Genomic DNA, 24,036 nt, shown 5'->3' with positions numbered 1-24,036 from the left:
ACATTTTAGGGGGAGCTTTAAAAAAAAGTGATAACTATACAGTGAGACCAAATTTGTGGTGACATGTGTTTTACAATGTTATTACAAAATCAGTAACATATGTAAACTGTTTAATCATATAATGAAAATATTATTTGAGTATAGTGTTAGGGTATCTAGTAAACCTCTGCCTAGCTACAGTTATTTCTTTTTGCCAGATGGAAAAGGAAGAAATGACGTAAAACTGATGATGTTCTGATTAGCTTTTGAATAAGAAGGAAGAACTGTTTGGTGATATCAAAATGATGGTACCTGGAGAGAAATGAAATTTATATTGCAATTTGTAAATGTGAAGGAAGAAAAGCTAGACATGGGAGTGGAGGAGTGGCTTAGAAAATCTGGTTTTTTATAGTGTTGTGTTTCCAATTTGACTCTTAATGTCCACCATAGACTAGAACTTTTCCTTGTAAGTAAACAAGGAAAAAAATTACTGTAGTTCAAAATAAGAGAGTTTCTGTGGAGTTCGCTGAGTAATTGTGCATCATATAAATGAACCAGAAATGAAAAAGTGAGGCTTTAATAGGCGAGTTTTTTTGTTTTGCATTACATAAATTATCCAGGGACAAAGAAAAATTTTATGTATATATAAAAAATTAATTATCAGTCTTTTGTAATACACAGGTCTGTCCAAAAAAACTCCAGCCATTGTTAATACAACAATGATTTGATATATGTGATGAATAATATGAGAATGATTTGTGTGGCGTTGATGTAACATGGCAGCCAGGGAAGGTGAAATAGAATGTGCATGTGTGAACAATGATGACTTCACTGTACTAGTCAGAGGCGTGATAGATGCCACTGAGTGGGCATGTGCATTGTGTGGCTGTCGTATTCAAAATGACTGAGTGAGTAGAGCAATGAATCTGCATCAAAATTTGCATTACTGAATTCCTCCATAGAAACTATTCAGATGACGCAGAAGGCCTCAGCTATGTGCAACTGGTGCTTGGCAGCTCCTTCTCAACAATGCTCCCGCTAATGCGTCATGTCTCATGCAGAGTCTTTTGGCGGAAAATCAAATCACCCAGGTGACTCAGCCCCTCTACAGCTCAGATTTGGCGCCCTGTGACTTGTAGCTTTTCCCAAAACTAGAATCACCTTTGAAAGGGAAGAAATTTCAGACAATCGATGAGGTTCAGGAAATTACTATGGGACAGCTGATGGCAATTGGGAAAACTACATGAGGTCCCAAAGTACGTACTTTGAAGGGGACTGAGGCGCCATTGTGCTCTGTACAGTGTCTCTTATATTTTGTATTGTTTTCAATAAATGTCTCTTTTTCATATTACATGGATGGATGCTTTCTGGACAGACCTCGTATGTTTTAAGGACATACATTTTTTATCTAAACACACCTTTAGCTATATCACTCAGACTTCACATACCGTATTTTCTTATTTGGTTCAAAATATTTTCTAATTTTGTTGTAACTAACTTGTCAATCCATTGGTTCACTTCAAGGTATACTGCTTAATATCTAAGTATTTAGGACTTTTCTAGTTATATTTTTGTAAATGATATCTAATCAGATTAGAAAACATATGTTAAATAATTTTATTTCTTTGGATTTGTTAAGACTTGACTTTATTGCTCACCCTATGGTGAAATTCTGATAAATAGTACGAGTACTTAAAACACGCTGTTTATCGGGCAGATATCAAGTACATTTTCCTAACTAGGTAAACTAAGATAAAATTTATTAATTGTGGGTTTTTTTTTCCCATTTCATATACCCCTACTACTTTTTGGCTCCTTGTCTATCAGTTATTGGCATAGGTATGCTAAAATATCACACTATATTTTAAATTTTTATTTTGTTTTTCTTGTTTTAGTTCTTTATTTATTGCTTGTGAAAACTATATTTAAGGTGGATACAGACTGAGAAATAGATATGTGTGTGTGTGTGTGTGTGTGTGTACAAACCTCCTTATTAAGCCATTTTGTCATAATAAAATATCCTTCTTAGTTCATAGTAATTATTCTAGCTAGCAATCTACTGTTTCTGCTATCCCTTCCCATACAGCTATTGTATTCTAGCCTTCTTTTGCTTGGTATTTGACTTTTTTTGTCATATTTTTTGAGTTTCAGTTTTTATTATAGTCAGGATTTGCCACTTGAAGTTGTTAGAAATTGAAAGTATAAAACAATTAAAAACTATAAAAATAGACAACTTAATTGCAGAATGCATTATATTTTGCAGTTAACTATAATGAATGCCTTTATGTTTTCATTTGTTCCCTCTGTTCTGTATTTTACTTTTCCCCGCTTTTCCATATTAATCAAGAAATTTTCTTTTTTCTCTGTTTTCCCATTTTATAAATGTTTTAACTTTTCAGTATAAATATTATTTTATTACTTTTAATGGCTTCTCCTAGACATTGTGTTTCCACTTTGACTAATAATGTCCACCATAGACTAGAACTTTTTCTTTTAAGTGAAAAATGCAAAAATCTTGAGACATTTTAACTCTATATATGCCTCTCCTTCTTTATTTTGCCTTGATCCTCGGTAGAAAAGTATCAAAATTGTCAATATTTCTATATATATATATTTTTTTTTCTTTAAGCAATTTAAAAATACTCTTCCATTGTCTTCTGGCTTTCCCCATTTTTTTTGAAGGGTCATTCTGTGGTCAGACAATAACTCCTTTGAAGGTCATTCTTTCACTTTGAATTTATATTGCTTGAGGTCCATACAGATTTTTGATTTTACAACTTAATGTCTTTCATTGGATTGAAAATTCTTGGGAATATTGTGTTTTACTGTTGCTTCCTCCCCATTTCCTTTTCTCTGTTTCTCCTTTGTCTGTGCCTCCAGTGAAAAGCCCATAACATCTACCTCATTTGTTTTATGCTTTTTCAAGTATCTTCCTATCCTACCCAGCCCTCCATTCCAGACTTTATTCTGGCCAATTTCTACGCACTCGTCTTTTAGTTCATTAATGCATTCTTCTGCTGTGTCTGTCCTGATGGTAAAGACAGGTATCAACTTTTCGATGTCAGGTATTGTATATTTTTTTTCTAGATTTATATTTCACTTTTTTCAGGTAGATTCTAACTTTAGAGTAAAATTTCACTTTTACCAGCTTTCTTAAGTATGTTACTACAGTCATTTGAAAATACATGTTTGATAATTCTAAAAATTCTGAATCACTTGGTAACTATGTTGGCTATTTCTTTCCTTGTAGTTTTAAGTAATTTGAAATAGTCATCTAGAATAATTTTTATATTTAAATGAATTCCAGACAGTGTGATTATGCCTCAAAAAAATAAAGTAGTTATAAAGCAAAAGCTCTTCTCATTGTGTTTACTTCTTTTCTGGATCTTGTACCTCATTGTGTTTACTTCTTTTCTGGATCTTGTACCTCATTGTGTTTACTTCTTTTCTGGATCTTGTACCTCAAGTCTTGGTTGCTTTGATTGATCTCCAGTGTCTTAAAATTGCACTTTTTGAAGTTTAATCCAGTCTCCTGTTGTTCTTAGCAAGAGAGTTGATCTGACAGATGACTCTGCCTTAGCTGAAATGAAATGTAGTCCTTTCTTTTTCCACATTTTATCTGCAAAAAGTTAGGTAAGTTTTACTTTTTTTTCATCACTTTGGATTCTACCCATGAAGTTCCTTATGAAAAAGTTTTGCAACTTAATGCATACTTTGAAACAATGGTGAAAAATATGAATGGTCCCTTTTTGAGATAGTGGTCTAGAGAGTTACTCATTTATTACTTTTTTATCCTAAGAAGAAACACAAAGTCATGTTTAAAATTCATCTATCAAGTTGACCTTAGTATTTGCTTAATTTTATAGGTTTCCCCCTTTTTGCCTTCAATGGCTATTTTTTAATTATTATGTAATGGTGTATATGTCTTTCATTGTATACTTTCTATCAAGGTTCTCCCTATACTTGTTCTTGGATAATTGAAGCTTTTAAACATGTTAATTCTTAATTAGTCCTTAATTAAGAATTAACTGAAACCTATTGCTCTTATTTGGAGTTGCCACCATGAAGTCTTGTACAAAATCCTTATTTTAAAGGACTTTCTTTATATACCACTTTTATTGCACATGTATTTCATCATTACTCTGTGAATATCTCATGTCAGATATTCCAGAAAATTTAGCCTAGCCTGAATGATAAACTTTATTTGATTGATGGTCCTGTTGAACAGAATTTTCAGTAATTCCTGCCTTGGCAGTCAGACTCTAACTAATGAACTCCTTTGTAATTTAAAACCCTTCTGATTGGATATATTAGATTTATATATTGGATTTATAGAAAATTTTGGAATAATGTTTTCCTTTACTCATATTAAGAATATTCATGTGTCAGTGAATGGTGTAAACCCTGTACTTTAATTTTCTACAAGTGTACATCAAAATGTTATCTTTCACTTCCTCTTGGAGAATATTTACAACCTGTATAATTTGTGTGCATATCTGGGAAGATACAGTATAAATCAGTGCATTTTTTTTTTAGAATTGAGCCCCATTTTCTATCATATTGTTTATATTTTATCTCAGTTATTAACCAGTGAAAGTATCAAAAATATAGTAACTTATTAAAACTGAAATATAATAATTTAATCCTGCTTACTAGTAAAATACAGTTAAGAAAGAAATCTAATTGAAATATAAGGGGGAAAGAATATTGCTATTTCTATGCCATCTTCAATTTGTTGCATGCTTTTTTAAATTAAGGAGTAATTGTTTAAGCTCGAGTTACTGTTTAGAATTAAATTGGCAAGAAATTTTCCAAAACCATTTTATGCAAATTAAAAAAATATTTTTATTCCTCATTATCTTACTATAATTCTGTGATATGTAGTACAGTATTAATGGAAAACTGTAGCATTGACATTCATGGCATCATTTTATTTAATTCAGTTTCAGAATCTCAGCTGCAAGTCTAAAATTCTTAAAAGTTCTGAGAAATTAACATTAAAAAAAAACCTAAGAATTAAAACCTCAGCTGAACTCATGTGCAGATATTTGTAGTCTTTATTTGTAACACTCAGTGTAAATGCTCATTTGTATTCCAGCAGAAATACCAAAGTATCTCAGGGTGCACTTTCACCCACTCTTGGCAGTGTGCTACCACCTTCCCCAAACCTAAACATTTAGGATTGTGGAATATATATATATTGCCTCGGCTTGAAGACAAGAAATTGTGCATCTCTGGTATTTTCTAGTTTGTTTTGATAGTTACATCCCAAATAGGTCCAACTGCCTTCTGCCATAGCAGATTATGAACAAATTTTAACATTTGACTCTATCATGAACTATGTAATTTACTGAAGAACCAAGGGCTGTGTCTTTTTATGGATGCAGAACTCATACAAACTATCAGCTCTAGTATTGCAGTTTTAGTACTATGATAAAATAGAGAAAATAATCGTTACCAAAGATATAACAGCCAAAACTTACTTTAATTTAGTACTTTGTGTCAGGTAGTAGGATTCAGTGATTTAATCTTCAGAACTGCCTTCCAATGTAGGGACTATTAGCTGAACCCTTTTATAAAGTGCGGAACTCAAATTAAGTGAGATAAACAGCTTTCCATGGTCACTGAGCAAGGCCAGAGCCAGGGCACAATCTAAGTATGAGTGTCCCTAGCCCATGCCTTTCAAACCCCTGCTATAGTGTTATAACACATCCTTTTAATTAATTATATAAAGCATTTCATCAATGTGAAATGCAGTTTTACAATCAACTCCTCCTTACCTTCCTGTCAATTACCTACAGGAAGAAATGCTCATAGCAAGTCAGCTTTGCTTTTGTCTTCCCAGCACGTTACCTGGGACCCTTCCTTCTGCTGTCGCTTGGCTTATACTCAAGAAATACAAATGAATTTTCATATGAGCCTGCAGAAAACAATACAATTATGGCAATAAATCTGCTGGATCATATAATAAATTTAAAACCTAACATAAAGGCTTTTTGGATTGTCTGTCATTTGGGATTACTTATACTACGATCTCTTGTAAGGCTGTGGATAATTGAATGTTGGCTATTTTTATGGCAGCTGTGAAAGTATTGATGCTAAGTAGAAAATGAACCATGTAAATGTGACTTTGCTTATTTATTTAATAATTAATTTGAAGTTTCATCACAGAAATCATTAAAAACCAAAAAAACACAGATAAACTTTTCCTCGTGGGAATCAAAGTTCTGTTATTTGGATCAAAGAGTGATTAATGTGCTTGATTCTATTCTATGTCTTATTTATTCAGTAATATATAATTGAATAGTGTACAGTTGTTTTTTTCTTAGAGATAGAGAGAAAACTAATAAAGGAAAATGACTCTGGTAAGATATGTTTATGAAGTCCATGAAAGCTTTCATTTAACTTTTTTGACCCTTTCTTTATTAAACATTATAGTCTTCTTTATTCTTTAAAAATCTATTTGTTTATTTATTTAGACTGAGGGAAGGGAGGGAGAAACAGGGGTAGAAAAACATCCATGTGTGGTTGCCTCTCGCTCGCCCCCTAACTGGAGACCTGGCCTGCAGCCCAGGCATGTGCCATGACTGGGAATCGAACCCTCGACCCTTTGGTTCACACGCCAGTGCTCATCCACTGAGCCATGGCAGCCAGGGCTCTAGTCTTCTTTAAATTGCATGGATGAAAGGAAAAATTGTTATGGGAGTGATTGCAGTCATTTCAGTTTTTCCTGATCTACTCTAGGTATGCAGTATGGAGTCAATTGTGGAAGCCATATAGTTGAATCCATGGATTTGTTGATGGATATCACTAAAAATTATGTCTTGGTGTTGCCACTTACACCTGTTTGGCCACTGGGATATTTCTTAACTCGTCCCAAGTCTCTGATCTATGTCTGTAAAATGTGATTAATAATAGTTTCCTACATTGGGAATATACCACATGCATCTCCACATGTTAAATGTACCTGCTATTACACCTTTATATGTGGTGCAGTTTATTCAGGTTTGATGCCTAGATTTAACTAGTAGTAGGGCATCCTCCGGCCTGACATCCAGGATCTTTAATGGGAAGGCACATGCTAACAGAGATGGGAATCATTCACTTGTGACTTAAGCTCTTTGACTCAAACCCAGCTCACTTTGATGGTTATTGACACTCTGTGTGTGTGTGTGTGTGTGTGTGTGTACACATATTTGTGTATATATATGTATAAACTCTTTTATTCATGCACTTAAGCACAAGAATGAAAACTAACAAAATGAAGGGATATTAATATACAAATACACATCTGCATAGAGATAAATACCTCAAGTTAATTTTTGTGCATATTCTCACTTTTACACATTCCTCCCATAATTTTTAAGTGTACTTTATGCTAAATAGTCACAAGAGTGTATACATCCTAACTAGCACTCATACCAATACATAAGCCATACTGCATACCCACAGAGATGCACATACTAATGTTTGCATTGCATACGTACAGTTAAATATAAAGGAAGTCAAGGAGGAAAAAAGTAGAGGAAAACAAATGGATCTAAAAAGTTTTTTTTTTTTAAGGGTATATAAAGGATGGTAGAGGAAAAGAGATAGCAGGAAAGGGCTGATAGCTTAGTGCCAGGTTTCTCAACCTTGGCATTGTTGATCTTTCATCCTTGTTATGGAGACTCTCCTACCACCCTTGCCCTGAGTTGTGATAACCAGATATGTCAGATGTGTAGATGAAATTGGAGACCATGGCATGTAGATAGGCAAAAGTTCTAGTCAAATGAGATTAACTTAAAGGAACTTGGCACAGTAACCCAATAGGATAAGAGGAGAGAGGGAGGCAGAAGGAAATACACGGAAAGCATGCAGCAGAGTTTGGAGAGAAGACTGGGCAAAATCAGGGTGCTGGCACAGGGCACCCTGCGCAGCAGAGAGGGCATTTTTATTTGTTACCACTGAATAGAAAATTAACAGTGATCAGACACATACATTTATCAGTATACTTAACTATAAAATTTATAATTTCCTGTCCATGTATTATTTACTGAATGACAGAAAAAATACAGAATCATAAGTAACTTTGGTTTAAATTTGATAGACAAAATTAAATTTCAGAAGCAGTAAATGTTATCTTTTAACTTTCTACTACTGAGATATACTTAGCAAATCTATGTGTGCATTTTTTATTTATTAGAAAAATAAAGCACTTCAAATTGACAAATATATAAAATGTGACTTATATGTTAGGTTTTAGACCCATTGGAAGTATTCTTTCATCTCTTCTTTTAAAAAATTATCTTGTAATATATTGAAACTAGTCACTTAAAGTTCCATAGTGAGAGAAATTTTTTTAATGGCAATTAATAAGTCAAACTTTTTTTAATGAAGGAATGAGCTGATGTAAACTTTCACCTCTAATTTTAATGCTATAATTATTAATAAATATATTTATTGTTATTAAGTTTCAGACATGGAGTAATTCCATAGAGCTATTCAATTTTAGAGTTAATAAGGGCTTTAGGGATCAATTGGAGCTTTAGTAATGAGCTTTAATTAAGTGCTTACTTTGTACTAGGAACTGTGATAGGTGCTGTACTCATAGCCTCATTAGAGAAAGACACACAAGCCTCAGAGTGCTTTGGAAGCACAGGAGAGTGGTATCTAATTCAGGACCAGTGGGATCTCGTAAGGCTGCAGTTGATAATAGATACCTGACTGTGCTATAGCATAATTGAGGTCATTTTCAATTAGAAGTTAACGAGGCAATGAGTAAACTGGTCCTATATGATAGAACCTAAACTGGAACTCTGGCGAGTACCCTTTTTACAAAACCACATTCATTGCCTCTCACTTATTGTTCCATTTACAAATGTTATACTTGATTATACTGCTTTTACCAAGGAATATATTCACATCATTAGTCAAAACTAAACATGGTATATATTTTTTTCATTTCTGAATGTTTGGCTTAAAAGAAGAGGAACAAAAAAATTAAATAGATGATAAGCTGATTTTCCTACTTAGATTTCTAATTTTTCTGCTACAAACCGAATTAGGCTTTTGGTTTTCCTATTTTCTTCTCTCATCTTTGTGCATTTCTTTCAAACATATCACACAGAGTATGACCACGGCACAAAATGTGAATGCTATTCCTAAATTAAGAATAATTTTTCTAGTTGCTGTTATCCTAAAGCTTAATGTGAGAACAAATGATAAATAAGTAAGAAATACATTATAATGCTGTCTGCCCCATGCCATCAAATTTATTATGTGCCAGGTATGTGGGAAAAGTGAGTTGGTGCCTGCCAGACAGCTGTCCAAGCAGTGACTGTCTTCATGCTCTCTTCTGTTGGATATTGCCAATGCCAACTGCGTGTGAACTGCGTGGAAAACTTCCTCATATATAAACACAAATTCCCTCCATCTTCCAGAGCTGCTGAGGGCAGCATAGTGGGAAAAAATTCAGTCTTAAGAATAACACACAGATCTACTTTACATTGTGGTCTTGGACGATGCTGTCAACTTCTATGGGACTATATTTCTTCATTATAAAATGGGAGGAGGAAATTCTACCATACAATGTTGTAATAAATATTAAGTATAAATGGTTTTTTTACATTTTTAATAATCATGATTTAATTATTAATTTATTATTGTGAGGTGTCTATAACACTTATTTGCATATTTACTTGTTTGGTATGTAAACTCTGAAGTTGATTTAAAAAGCACAACTTTGCTCCTCAAACTCATTTTTAATGCCCTCCAATTTTTATAGCACAGGGTTGAAACATTTCCATTGCTTTTACATTTCATGTTTACTGAATGAATGTAGTTCATTAAAAAAAGTGATGAAACTCTCATTACATCGCCAGTGGCAGAGGGGCGGGCACACAGGAAGAGTTACTTCTATCAGGGCAAGGATTAAAAATCTTTTTGCAGCATCCTCAGATTTATCACAGTGTTGATTATTGTTTATCACAGTGTTTATTGTTGATTATATGTTTAATAGTAATGTCCTCTAAAGGTACCTTGATTGAGTGAAAGTATTTTTTAATCAAAAACATGAAATGCTTTATAGTTCCCATACATTGGTATATAATTGTTCACATTAGTTTCCCAAATATGAAAATGTTTGCCCAATAAACTAATGCAGCAGCTTGGAATTTTCAAGAGGACATCGGGGGAAATGGAATTGTGTACTTTTAGTTATCAGTTATATTTAGCTCTTTTCTGTAGTTTAGTTCTAAGTTATGTAGGAAGATACATTAACTCCTGTAGAATAACCATACCACCAATCTAAAACTGATATTAGTAACACCCATGGCAAATGGATCTTTTAATAGAATTTTATTTTCACCTAAAAACAGTATAGTAGAGTAATTTTTCTTGTAATAACATATGATTCATTAGGATCTAGGAACAGAAAGGCCAGATTAAAAGTTATAAACACCTCTGTAACTTTTGTAGATTTTAAAAATATATACCTGTACACTACTTATGTTTTTATCTTTCTGAAAATATATTTCTTTTTCCTTTAAAACTAGCCCAGAATCACAGTAGAAGATTTGGAAAAATTAGGAAAACTTAAAAAGATATATAGATCATCCAAAAGTTTACCAAATGCAGAAGCCGTTATTAATATTCTTGAAGAGTTTTGCTAGCCATTTTTCTTATTTTTATGCATAAATGCAAATATTTGGGGGAAGACAAAATTAAGTTCATTCTCTACATTCAGTTTTATATTCTAAGAGTTTTAACTTAATATTATATAGATGGCATTTTCTCATGCTGTTGAATGTTGTTTCCCAAACTGAGCTGATCATTGGAATCACATTTTTAAACTATATTTGTGCCTCTATATATCCCTGTCTACAAATCTACATATATTTGTGACTTACAGACCTTTAAGGTGTTTCATTGATATTTGCAGTTCATAGCTAGGGTTAAAATCATTGTGCTACACTTATTTCTCTTTTACACCCACTTTGTTATTTGTAATTTTTATTTCTAAAATGGTCAAGGTTAAATATTTGTGGGTACTTTATTAAAATCCCTAATTGTCATATATGTCTAAATGCAAGTCACTGTATTAAGTTATCCCCTATTTTTCCAGAAGGAAAGTTTTATAACCAAGTTGAATATTAAACTTATAATTTAACTTTAATGATTATAATATTTTAATATATTAAATTAGTTACAAAACAAATTGAAAGTCATATTTTATAAAATATAATGTAGGCCCTGGCCAGGTATCTGAGTTGGTTAGAGCATTGTCCTGGTACACCAGAGCTGTGGGTTCGACTCCTGGTCAGGGCACGTACAAGAACTAACCAGTGAATTCATCAATAAGTGGAACAACAAATCAGCACCTGTCTCTGTCTCTCTCTCCCTCCCTACCACCTGCCTCCCTTCTTTCTTCCCTTCCTCTCTTTCTCTAAAATCAATATTTTAAAAAGAGAATAATGTATAAGCTTTCAATACTAATTTTTCCCTAACTCTCAAATTTTGTGTTATTTACCCCAGGATCTCCATGTGCAACTGTGGCGCCAGTGTGTGTCCTCACTAGAGCCACTTTTTAAAGTTATCTAACAGTTTTATAGACCACATCAATTCTTGTATAATGTGCGTGAGATATAACACTTGTTTGATCAGCGTTGATGTTGCCCCTGGGATTTTTTTTGCCAAAAGCCTCTAAAGTACTATTTGCATGGTATTAAGATTGTTGAAATCTATGAAATATATACTCTGCCTCACAGAATGACCATCTTTTGAAAGCTCCTTCACTGTGCCAACACTTGAAATTTCACAACATATAAAAATATCAAATCAATATGTGGTACAACTGAAACTAATATAATATTATTTGTTAATTGTATCTCAATAATGTTGGTTACCTCAGTCTCTCTGAGGTTAGGTTTTCTGCCTCTGAAACTTGATATATTTCACTACTGTGAGATATAAGAATAACTCAGTGGTGAATATTTATGAAATCAAAAGTAAGTTTCGTCTGGTAGCAAAGAAGATTAATCTGATTGATAATGGTAAACATTATTGCATGTTTTGAAATAGAAAACTAACAGAACGTTGTCTCAGGCACTGAGTGACACTATGGCCGATGGTGAATGAGCTTTCGTCTATAAGGCATGTTTTTCTCTCATAGATAGTGAAACTTTAATTAATATTTTAAATTATCAGTCACTGAATGATAATAACATAAAACCAAAAGAACAAAATTTTGATAAAAGGTAGAAAAGATAAGCTAATAACAGTTACCTTGTTATTGTAACTCATAAATGTGAAGAGTTTTGGATTATTAATTTTACAAAGAGTAGTAGACAAAGTAATGGACAGAATTGGGTCTCATCACTAACATTAATATCGAATTCAATGTATTTTTTAAAAACCAATTAGTGATTTATTCTTTTGGCACATGTGGAGGCTTACAGAATTACTTGGCAGATTGTAACTAAGAGTGTCACCCCCTGCATCCCTCTCCCGCCCACTGCTGCAGTTTCCCATATTATTAAAGTATGTGTAAGTGTAGCACATTTGTTCCATATAGTGAATTAATGAAACTGTATTGGTACATTATTATTAAGCAGAGTCCATGGTTTGCATTAAGGCTCATTCTTTGTGTTGTCCAGTTCTGTGGGCTTTGACAAACACATAGTGACATGCAAACAACATTGCAGTAACACTCGGAAGAGTCTTTCTGCCCTGAAAATCTGCGCTTCATTATTCATCCCTCCCCTTCCCTCCCCCAAGCCCCTGGCAGCCGTGGATCTTTTCCTGTCTCTGTAGTTTTGCCTTTTCCAAAATGTCATATAGTTGGAAACATAAAATTTATTTTTAGGACATCTGCGCATGTTTTGTGAGGTTCAGTTTGATAGCAGTTGTAAGAAAGTAAGCAAAACTAACTTCCTAGATTTCCTTTTGGACTTTTTTTTTTCTTTTTCTTTTTGGTGATGCTACTTCTTTATTTCATTTGACCAGGAGAGTAGGATTTAATGGTTTATATCTTGAGCACAATGTTCTTATCTAGCAAGTGTAATTCAGTATTCACCAATTATATTATGCAATATTATGTATTTCTTAAATATTTGATATGATATAATATGATATATAACACATGTTCATGTCGAAACATGTCTGTCAGTATTTTCATTGGTTAGGAATGTCTGCAATTAATTTTAAAGATGCATGAATAGGCTCTCTTTTATCTTCCACCACAATATAGGAGAATTCTTCTTACCTCATATGACCACAACACATACATGCTAGGCCAGTTTCAGATTTGTAATCAACTGTTAACATAGATTCTGACTGCTTTGCATAAATAATATGATACATGAAAGTCCTGGGAAATGAATGGGTCATGGAAAAACATAACAACTAGTAAATAAGGAAAATTTGGAATAAATTTGTGTGTATTGAACCCTTTTTTAAGGCTAGCATTTTTAGTTCACTTGTGAAAGCATAGAGACATAAATGTAAAATGGAGAGTCCATTGTGTTATGCATGTATTATGAATTTTCTCAAGGAATCAAACATTCCTTATAAACTAACACTTGAGAAATTGACATAAAGCAAGTGAATTAAATACTCAAATAACTTCCTCTTACATGCAGTAGACAATTCACTCAATACTTTGAAACCAAGTTCCCAATTGTCAATGTAGTATAATTCTACTTGGTCCCTTTTTTTCCTTTGATCTATACTTTTAGAGAAACTACAATTTATCTCTTTCTATCTCCCATTCTTTACTATACTTGGCTTTAATTTTTTTTTTCGGTCAGTTTTATAAATTCGCACTTATGCAACACTTATTTTTAAGAGTTTTGCTCTTGAACGTGTAAAGGATAAAAATCACTGTTCTGAAAACAAGGTAAATGATAACCATGAGGGCCCATGCAAGACAAATCTTGAAAAAGAGACTTTTCCTTTTAGTAAAATAAAACAAAATAGTGGTAAGTGAAGTGCAGGCTCTATTCACAAATGGATTTTCTGTGACTTTTATACTTAGAGCAAATATGGCCAGAGTTGCAGGTTGCTTGCTTTAAGCGTGGTGTTCATATCTTTATAATTTCATTTACTAATGAGGGAAAAGAAGGCATAAAAACTAATGCACATAACTACTATACATTTTCTGTAAGACAAGGAATTCAGCTCTTTAATTAAAATGTACTTCCATTTAAAATAATACCATATAAACTTCAATGCACAAGTGATCACAAGATACTGAATTACAGTTTAGTTTATTTCCTTCTTCTTTCATGAAGTGCACAAGTGTCTTTCTGTACCTCCCAATAGAAGGCACATGTTCAATTAATCACAAAGTCCGTTGTAGATAGAGAGCAGGCTGACAGCTGTCGAGGGTGTAGGGGGCTGGAGTGGGTGGAGGGACTGAGCAAAAAAGGGAAAAAAGAGAGATGGGACTCATGGACGCAGACAACAGTGCGGTGAATGCCAGCTGTTGGGGTGGGGAGGCAGCGGAGGGCAGCGGGGGATAAATGGTGATGGAAGGAGGCTTGCCTTGGGGTGGTGAGCACACAATACGGTGTACAGATGTGCTGCTCTAAAACTGTGCTCCTGAAACCTGTAAAATTTTGTTAACCAGTGTCACCCCAATAAATTCAGTTAAAAAATCACAAAGTCAGAAAGTAAGACTTATATAAACTAGTTTTCTGCTGAGGCCCCCCCCAAAAAACAATGCTCTCTTGTTTTCATCCCATGATAAAAGACTGTTAAAGAATGGTCAACAGCCCATACCAATTATTTTAATGTATTTATATATTGCTACAATGGACATGAACTGAACTATGGATTGATATATGTTATTTCTAGTGTGGAATTAAGAAATCAGGCTAATTAAAATATATTCCATTATCTGTTACATGGTCATTCTGTGGACCAATCTAATTAAGCTAAAAATACTGAAAAAAATGAATAGTTTCAGATATCTTTTTTCTATCTTTTAAGAGAAAATGTGTTTGTTCAAAATCATATGTGGACCCTAAATATGCTCACAGTACCCTGACTTGTTCAGCTGCTTTTGTGATACATACCTGTTTGGTTATTTAGCAAACACTATACTTCCATAGGCTGAACTGTGCGATCCTGCTTCAGAATATGTCTTATGCTGAATTCCATAAATGAAGTCACTTTTGAGAGCTGTAGTAAGAGATTAGGTTGTGTTTGGAATTCCTACTTCTAAAAGGGGAAATTCAGTTGCTTTTCCGCAGTTCTCCATATTGCTTAATACCCTTAACTCAATCATTACAACAATTGTATGAGTTTGGAATAGGCATCACTCTTTTATAGGTGGCTAATATCAAACCTAGAGAATTGTAATGATACCAAGATTGCACAGAGATCTTTTGTGTCCAAATCAAATTTTCTTTTTATAATAACTACACGACAGTTTCTAAAACAAAGATTCTTGTAATAGTTAAGCCAGTAGCTATGTAATATTAAGCAAGTCACTTTATAATCTTTTCTAAAAACTGCCATGAGATTATATCTCAAAATTTATAAAGGCAAAATTAAACATTATTTTCAAAGCTGGCTGCCTGGCTGGCTAAATAGATGAATGGATAGATAACCAGGGATATTTGTGTGTACGTATATATGTGCACATATATTCCACTTCTCTAAAAGTCCCTGGTGTCAGTAAATCAAAACAAAAAGTTTATAAATCTTGGCTAACAGTTAACAGAATGTTGTCCAAGTGGTGCTCAACCATGACTACACATAAAAATCTCTGAAGGACTTTCCAAAGATAGAGTGGGGTGCAGACATTTTTTCTTCTCTTTTTAAGATCTCCTTGTGATTAAAATATAGGACCAATGTTAAAAATGCTTTTTATTCAACTGAGAGTAATGGCTGACTGAAGGAGACATATCTCATACTCTGGATACTAATGCATAGGAAGTTTTAGATTAATTTTTACATTCATTCAACAAAATGCCAAAAGGTGAAGTTACATTTTTAAATGTTTGTTCAGGAAAATGATTATGTGATTAGAAAAGCTCACATGTAATCCCCAGATCACTGAGAGGAATATGAATGTTATGTATAATATTTATATTATGAATAAAAGTCATCTAAAACTTTTGAAGAAATTGATAATATGACAGAATAAGCTTGTTTATATTTAGGTTTTCATATACACATTTTTATGAGTTACGTTGTTACTTTTTACCTTGCTGCACTTTTGTGTATTTATGCAATTATTTCTTAAGACATTATATTTTAAAAATTACTTGTCGACCCTTTCAAGTGATATTATATAATCTTTTGGAAAATGAAATTATTCTCATTCTCTTGGGCAAAAGTCCAGTGTTTCCCTATAATCTTATGTCTTTAAAAGGGTGGGTTTTTTTAAAGATAATATTGAACTTAATATTTAATCAACTGCAAAAAGTCAGCTAACAGTATCATTCCCAGGCAAAATTCTTCATGGGCTTTTATGAAAACAAACAACAGTGTTTAGTTGACACTAGTCCATTAGTGTTAGTAACAAAGAGTAAAGTTTTAGTAAGGAATGCTTTGTTCTTTTTACAGAAGTGTCTCTTCCTGATTGTGCTTCCAACTTTTAAGTTTTCCTTATTATTTCTGGTCTTTTCAGTGTCCCCACCCCTTAGTTTCCTGGAAACATACCCACATCATTTCTCATTTTCTCAAATAGTATCTTCCTTTCCCTTTATTTAACTTTAACTGCCCTAAGTACTTCCCTTTGGCATTTTCCCTTGGTTCCTCCCAGTTTTTGTTCTCGGTTATCTCCTGCACTCCTATTGCCTCACCATTGCTTCCTGGTTCTTGGGTTCGTGAACCAGTGCATTTCTACGTTCCATTTTCTGAAAGCAAAGAAATGGATTCTTAATGCTGATTTCCCGATAAGCCCTTCAGGTCTTTCCTCTTTCCTACAAGGAGGAGCACAAGTGTGCCATCGCTGTTCTGAAACCATATCTCTGCAGTATTGCTGGCTTTACGTGTATATATACATACAACTTGAAGCTGGAATTATGGGTGGATTTTCCCGCCACATTATCACAGCAGAAGTGATTAGTATGGACTGTGAGGATATGATATTATGTCAACACTGTAAACAGATGAATGGTACAAAAGGATTTTGTCCTCTTTATACTGATGACGTGTTATTTTTGGACATGCTGGCTGCATTTCAACTGTTACATATGTAAAAGGAACCAGCATGTGCCTCTGTGATGTCCATGCTTATATATTCATGCATAATGTGCCCATGGTTCCAAATAAGATAATCCATAGTTCCAAGGTTTGGTTTTTGGAAGGTTTTAGGAAGGATAAAAATACTTCCTAATTTTTATGAGCATTTTGTACATTTTGGTGTGAGCTCATGCAAAAACTGTGTAGTTCTCCAGAATTTGAAAACTCCTAGGGGCTGATATACAGTCATCATGGAATTGTAAGAGGAATGATCATGTGTTGTAAAACAGCGTCAAGAATAAGCATTTGTCTTAGTGATGGACTAAGCAGATACCTTCCAAAGGTAGGCTCCTGTTCATAGCCTAGGGAATTCTATGCAGGTTGAAAAGTGCAGTGAAGCTTGATGCCTCAGAAGCCATCTCTTTACAGATAAGCTCCATATTTATCACCTTCTGTATTGTCATAATCTGCTCAAGTAGTCTTGTTTAATTATAAATGTTTCTACAATGGAGACTTACAGCTCAGCACTTGGTTTGTAAACTTATGCAGGAAACTTGTATCTAAGTAGACAGGCAAAGAAAAATTTGAGATGGAAGTAGTCACTATATCCAAAATTAATTTTGGATATGCCTTCTGAAGTAAAAAGAGAAATTAATCAAGATTATATCTGAAGTCAAACAGTGTTTAATAGCATAGGCTTAATGACATATTTTATAATTTTAATGATAAACCAGTTGAGATTTTTATGACAGCAACCTTTCATAAAATATTCTATAAAGAAATTTAAAAATTATGCTGGGAACCAACTGACATATTGTTCTAGTTACAAGGCTGGATAATGATAATGGCTTTTTATAAAAATAGTTGTTTATGGTGTTTCTCCTTTTTTGTTTCTTAATATCTGAGAAGATTAAAAAAATTATTTCTCAATTTCAGTACATAAATGAAATCTTTTTATTTAGAATTTCATGCAGGAGATATTTGGATGATTCATTTCTATATTTTCTAATTTTATCTTTTTGTGGGTCAGTAATCATATTATCATAGAAACAAAAAGAAAAAAAACAATAAAACATCAACTCATTTTCCTTTTCAGTTGACCTGGTACCATTGTTGACTTGGTTTCTTTCTCTTCTCTTTGTTGTGGATAAAATTCCCTTACATTACTGCGCATTGTATGTTTTGAATGGAGCTATAATTTATATTCTATAAAGAAAGGTTTTGAGAAACATGTTTTGTTTCTTTAAGTGTATGCCCAATTTTGGGGAGGGGGTAGCAAACCAAAATCTTTTATTAAACAAAGATGAAATGTAGCAATTTAATATAATTTTAGGCATTGTTGTTCTGATACCATAATGAAACTGAAAAAAGTGTTTCTGATTTTCATGTAATAGAGCAATAATGTCTGTGTTAGCCTAGTCAAATGAGATATAACCAAAATGACCTGTGACAGTCTAATCCTTTCTGTTAAGGCTGATACTTGCTAAATGAACTCTTAGACATTATGGGCCTTGGAAGTAGGCATCCAATAAATACGTGTTGAATTTATGAGTGAGTAAATTTAAGAATAAATTATAATGCCTGGTAATAAAATGCTGAGTCCATTAGTCTGGGTAGAATCTTGTAGTTTTTATTAGTAGTAGTAGCAGTAGCAGTAGTAGTAGCATATTTTACTCATTAAAACTTAAAAGAATGAAATTGAATTTGGTCAAAACTATTATTCAGTATCTTAAGGTATACAAAACAGTCATAGACAATTTAAAATTTCCAGAAAAAAGATTTTTCTGAAATTATTATGTCCTAAAAAGTTCATTGTAGTAGTTCTTCGTATTGTTTTGAGAAAAAATATTGTTGTCGCTAAGAGTTAAATTATAATCCAATTCTTAGAAATGATTTGTATTTAATAACGTGGTAGGCAGGTGTGGGAGGTTGGAGAACTTGTTCCCCTTTTTTAATGCTCATGAGAATTGTATGGTAGCTCTTTGATCAAATATGAAGGTTTCCCAGTATTGTTGCCAGGTAACATTATGCCTTCAGATTATGAAAATGTTGGGTAAGCCTTAGATTATAAAATATTAGAACCTAGAACTGGAGCAGTATTTAAGGTTAAATAATCAGAATTTTCATTATGTTATAACTGTGAAGACAGAGACTCATAAATGAAGGAGACCCAACAAAATGACTGTTTTAAACTAAATAGATTGCATGTAAACTTAGCAAGTATCACTTAGCAAGTATCAGCCTTAACAGTTTTGTGTAGATAATGCTTTACATACTGAACTTGTCTTTTAGAAAATTTTCTGTAAAAGTGTTCATTTTTAGGTTCCTGTAGCCCCTTACTCCTCCATAGTATACTATTTCACTGGATTTTATTTTATTTTTTTGAATGGTGGCTGCCCACTCCATTTTTTAGCATTTTTATATTCTATTTTTTCCATTACCATTTTGTCCCCTTGTCCGCCGCCCCCCCTCCCCCCGATCTACCCCCCCACCCCCGTCCCACAATCACTGCACTGTCCCTGGATTTTAACAACGCCTGTCTCTCCCAACAGGATGGATGTGTCTTTATAGCAGAGGCCTTTTCTTACTCAGTTTTGTACTTTTGTACTCTCAACTTTAATCACGATGATAACCACAGAACAATCCTTGAAATACCTGGGGACCAAATTAATGTCTCATAGCAATAAGAGAAAAATTAATAATCATTCCAGTAATAAACCTTGCATCTATTAAAATGTGTGATTATCGAAGATAAATGTGTGTTCCCCTTTTCTCCCCACAGTCTCCAAACGTCCACAACTACCCCGATATGGAAGCTGTTCCCCTGTTGTTAAATAACGTGAAAGGGGAGCCGCCGGAGGACTCGTTATCTGTAGACCACTTCCAGACACAAACTGAGCCAGTGGACTTGTCTATCAACAAAGCCAGGACATCCCCCACGGCCGTTTCATCCTCCCCAGTCTCCATGACAGCGTCTGCCTCCTCACCTTCTTCAACTTCAACCTCTTCATCGTCTTCTAGTCGTCCAGCCTCATCCCCCACTGTTATAACATCAGTATCTTCAGCATCATCTTCGTCAACAGTATTAACTCCAGGGCCCCTTGTTGCCTCTGCATCTGGTGTGGGAGGCCAGCAGTTTTTGCACATTATCCATCCTGTACCGCCTTCAAGTCCCATGAATTTACAGTCTAACAAACTGAGTCACGTTCACCGCATCCCTGTGGTGGTGCAGTCGGTGCCTGTTGTCTACACAGCCGTGCGGTCACCTGGAAATGTGAACAACACTATTGTAGTGCCGCTTTTGGAGGATGGGAGAAGTCATGGCAAAGGTAAGGGACACAAGCAAAGCCTTGATTTATTTCAGCACTAGAGGTAACTATTCCTCCATTCAGTGAGTGGGCCCTAAATCGTATGCAAATACACTGTATCCAAACAAGTTCTGTGTATAGCACCTCAGAGCCATCGAGGGTAGGAACTAAACTCAGATTACATACGTGTATGATTCAGTGTTACTTAGCCTCTACTTTATGTAGGAAGTCATTTAATGGCATAATTTAGATACCTGTATTTGCAAAATAACATTTATGTTCAAATACCCAGATGGGAAGGACAACCTATAGATAGTATAACAGCTTGTAAGTGTAAATGCATAAATCCCTCATAGAAATGATCCATTATGAAATTTTCAAAAGTGAATCAGTGTGTTTGTTCTTGTAGTCATTCAGGCTGGAACTTATTTGGATGACAATGATATAAAATACCATGAAGTTGTAATGCTTGAAATCTGCTCATTCACTTTTAAGTAACTTGTAAATTCATTGGCCATTAAAATAATTTTCAAGTTAAGTGTTTGGCTACAGAAATATCATGTAGCTTAAGCTCTTATATTTATATAAGATTCAAGTTATCGTTATTTTAAATAGCAGGATATCTTAGTATGATGGAAATATTTCAACATGCGGTATTAATATTAAGAGAATATTTTCTTCTGTGATGAAATGGGATTAAAAACATGACTGATCTTTGAAGATTCTTGGGAAGAACAGAAGGGAATATTTAATAATACCTAGTTAGTTAGTTATATATGACAGTTTATAGCTGATCATGAAGTTATTTATCTACTTCTAAGTTCTTTTCTCCCCCAATTTACTAGAAGGAACTTGTAATAGAATCATGTTTTTAATATTTTTTCTTTCTTTCCCATGAATCTAAAAAGTAAGCCACCCTTCTTTAGAAGAAATGTAAAATGTCCACGATCCCACGATCATTGGTTCATTCTCTTTTAAACTGAATACATATCTATGTATTTTGTCTTCAGAACTTAGAAATGGTGATGGATTAAAACTTTATATTGTATTTCTTTTTGCTTTGAAAACCATATTACTATTGAGGCCTATAACTAAAATATGACTGATGAATACATAAAACACTTCCTTCTCATAAAATTCCAGTAAACGTAGTTGTTTAGGTTCCTGTGTAAGAGCAGCTTCAACGCATAGGAATAACATTTGATTGTATACTTAGAGAAATTTTTGCAAACATACACTGTAAAATTGCATGTTCACCTTTGGCAAGGTTGTGTTTATGAGAAGTGCTGTGAGTTTCTTTGTAGCACAGGAAGTAAATTTCACCTTCCCAGTTTTACCAAGTGAAATATTTCTTGACTCACAGCAGTCAGATTACAGACTGCAATCTTGAGAGGTAAACACTGTGCTTCCCTGACAATTTCTCTTTTGTACTATTCTGGGTGAAGGCCAGGAACTAGTGTCACCACGTTCTCTATGAACAGGTTGAGGAAAAGGAGAGACTACGGGTCTTTTTTATTGGTTTTTACTTGAGCTGAACTCTCTTTGATATTACTAAAACTTCTAATCAAAATGAGCTAATAGATGTGAATAACAACATAACTGAAGACCTCACGAGTTTATTTTCTTTTATAATTATAGGGTTTTTATTGTATTCTATTTTGGACTTTATTTTCCCCCAACTTATTTCGTACCTAGTAAAATTCTACTCCAATTCCTTCTATTCTTTTTTCTTTTTTAAATTTCTAAAATTACAGTTTTTACATTCAACATTATTTTTTATTAGTTTCAGATGTGCAGCATAGTAATTTTAGATATTTTTATATATTTTTTTAAGAATTAGGAATTAGCAAATAGCAAAAATACAAACTTGCATGTTACATTATTTTATATAGTATATATGTGTATATCATAGAATCCAGTCTTTGTGAGGTACCACTTAAAGGAAATACTGCTTTTATTAAGAAATTGATTAATAAGGGTTTTAACATTGTTCATGCCTTTTTAAAAGTAATTTTGATACACCAATTAAGGAAAAAAGATATCTCATTTATTTGCTGTTATCATTTTTATGGGAGAGATTATTTTTATTTAAAGTATATAACATATAAAGTATATTGCCAAAATTTAATTTTCTGGAAAATACATCTTTGTAGAAGAATTTGGTAAAACTCAGGATGTTATTTGTTCTCTACATGAGTATATTTGTTATGTGCAGTGTTTTTTATTCAAAGGTGTTTCATATCAAAAATAAATATTCCTGTAATCATAAACACCCTGGCCTGAGATGTGGACGTTAGGAGTTTGAGATTCGGAATCAAGAATCTACAAGTTAGAATTCTAGTTCTCTCATTTACAACTTTAGACTTGGGAAAGTTATTTAATCTCACTAATCTTTATTTACTTTAGTGATAAAATGGGATTAAAAACTTGACTGATCTTTGAAGATTCTTGAGAAGATTAAGTAGGAGTTTATGTATAAACATCTAGCATTGATTAACTATCCATAAATGCTTGCAGTTATATATAATTATTATCTCCCCAGCCAAATACATGAAGCAATAACATTCAGAATTTTTTTTCCCTGTCTTGTAAAAACAGAAAGTTGTAGGGAATAAAAACTTATTAAGTTTAAAAATGAAAAACTGCTCCCAAGAAGCAGTATAGAAATGCCTCTCAAAGTTGTTACTACAACAAATTGTAAGGGATGAGAGTTTAGTATGAGAAGTTGTCTGGAAAAGCCCATATTTTCTATTTTTATTAGTTTATATTAAATTTTTATAATCACCATATTCTACAAATATTGCTTACAGCATTTTATAAGTTTTTTCATTGTTTAGCTGATTAATTAGATGATGGTAAACGTGTCTGGCGGAGGAGGTGTACCTACCTCCCAGCATGAATAAAGGAAAGAGCATTTCAGTAATTCTTCAAGTCTTTGTTCTGCACCCATATAGCTGGGCTCAAGGCCAGCAATGAAGTGGCTGAGTGATAAAGGGAGCCCCTATTTCCATTCCCACTGAGGGCTTGTATATCTGGTTTGGATGAGCAAAGGAAAACATGATAAAGTAATCAGATTTTCAAAATGCTAGTAATAAAAATAGAAAACTAACTCTCATAAATGTAGATGATTATACGGGCTGATAACTTTTAAAGTTGGTGTAACATATCTGGTCTCTGGTAGAGAAATAGATTACTGTGTGTCACATTACATAAAGGGCTATCAATGGACTCATCCATGTCTAAGATAACGTAGCATATGACTTGAATCATTTGTTCATTCAAGTACTTAGTGACCATCTCTCATGTATTAGGCATTTTATTGACACCAAGGATATAGTGTTGATCAAAACAGATGCTGTTTCTGAGTGTTTATAATCTATTAGGAAATATAGACATTAAACAACAAATTATACAAATAACTGGTAATTACAGATAGAGTTGGATGAAAACATAGACTAGCCATGGATTTGCCGATGGCAAAGTTTAATTACAATTGCAGATAAAGTAGTATTTGACAGAAGTATTTTCATGGAGGGTGTTATATGTGGTTGGAAGAAGTATTTGTACTGTGATG

General features: G+C 33.4%; 1 protein-coding gene across 9 annotated transcripts in view; it reads left to right on the top strand.

Annotated features, from left to right (window-relative positions):
- The window catches only part of KLF12 (KLF transcription factor 12), a 418,858-nt gene that overhangs the window by 255,949 nt on the left and 138,873 nt on the right, over window positions 1–24,036 (top strand). For all 9 annotated transcript variants that reach the window (XM_054586431.1, XM_054586424.1, XM_054586427.1 and 6 more), the window contains one exon: window positions 19,937–20,483. In XM_054586431.1, the coding sequence (XP_054442406.1) occupies window positions 19,937–20,483 (547 nt within the window). The remainder of the gene's footprint in view (window positions 1–19,936; window positions 20,484–24,036) is intronic.

The sequence above is a fragment of the Pteronotus mesoamericanus genome, unplaced genomic scaffold (assembly GCF_021234165.1).
Source record: "Pteronotus mesoamericanus isolate MK-2021 breed Mesoamerican mustached bat unplaced genomic scaffold, CSHL_Meso_final contig_94, whole genome shotgun sequence".
NCBI lineage: Eukaryota > Metazoa > Chordata > Mammalia > Chiroptera > Mormoopidae > Pteronotus > Pteronotus mesoamericanus.
Note: the sequence above shows the minus strand (reverse complement) of the source record. Positions and strands in the feature narration are given on the sequence as shown.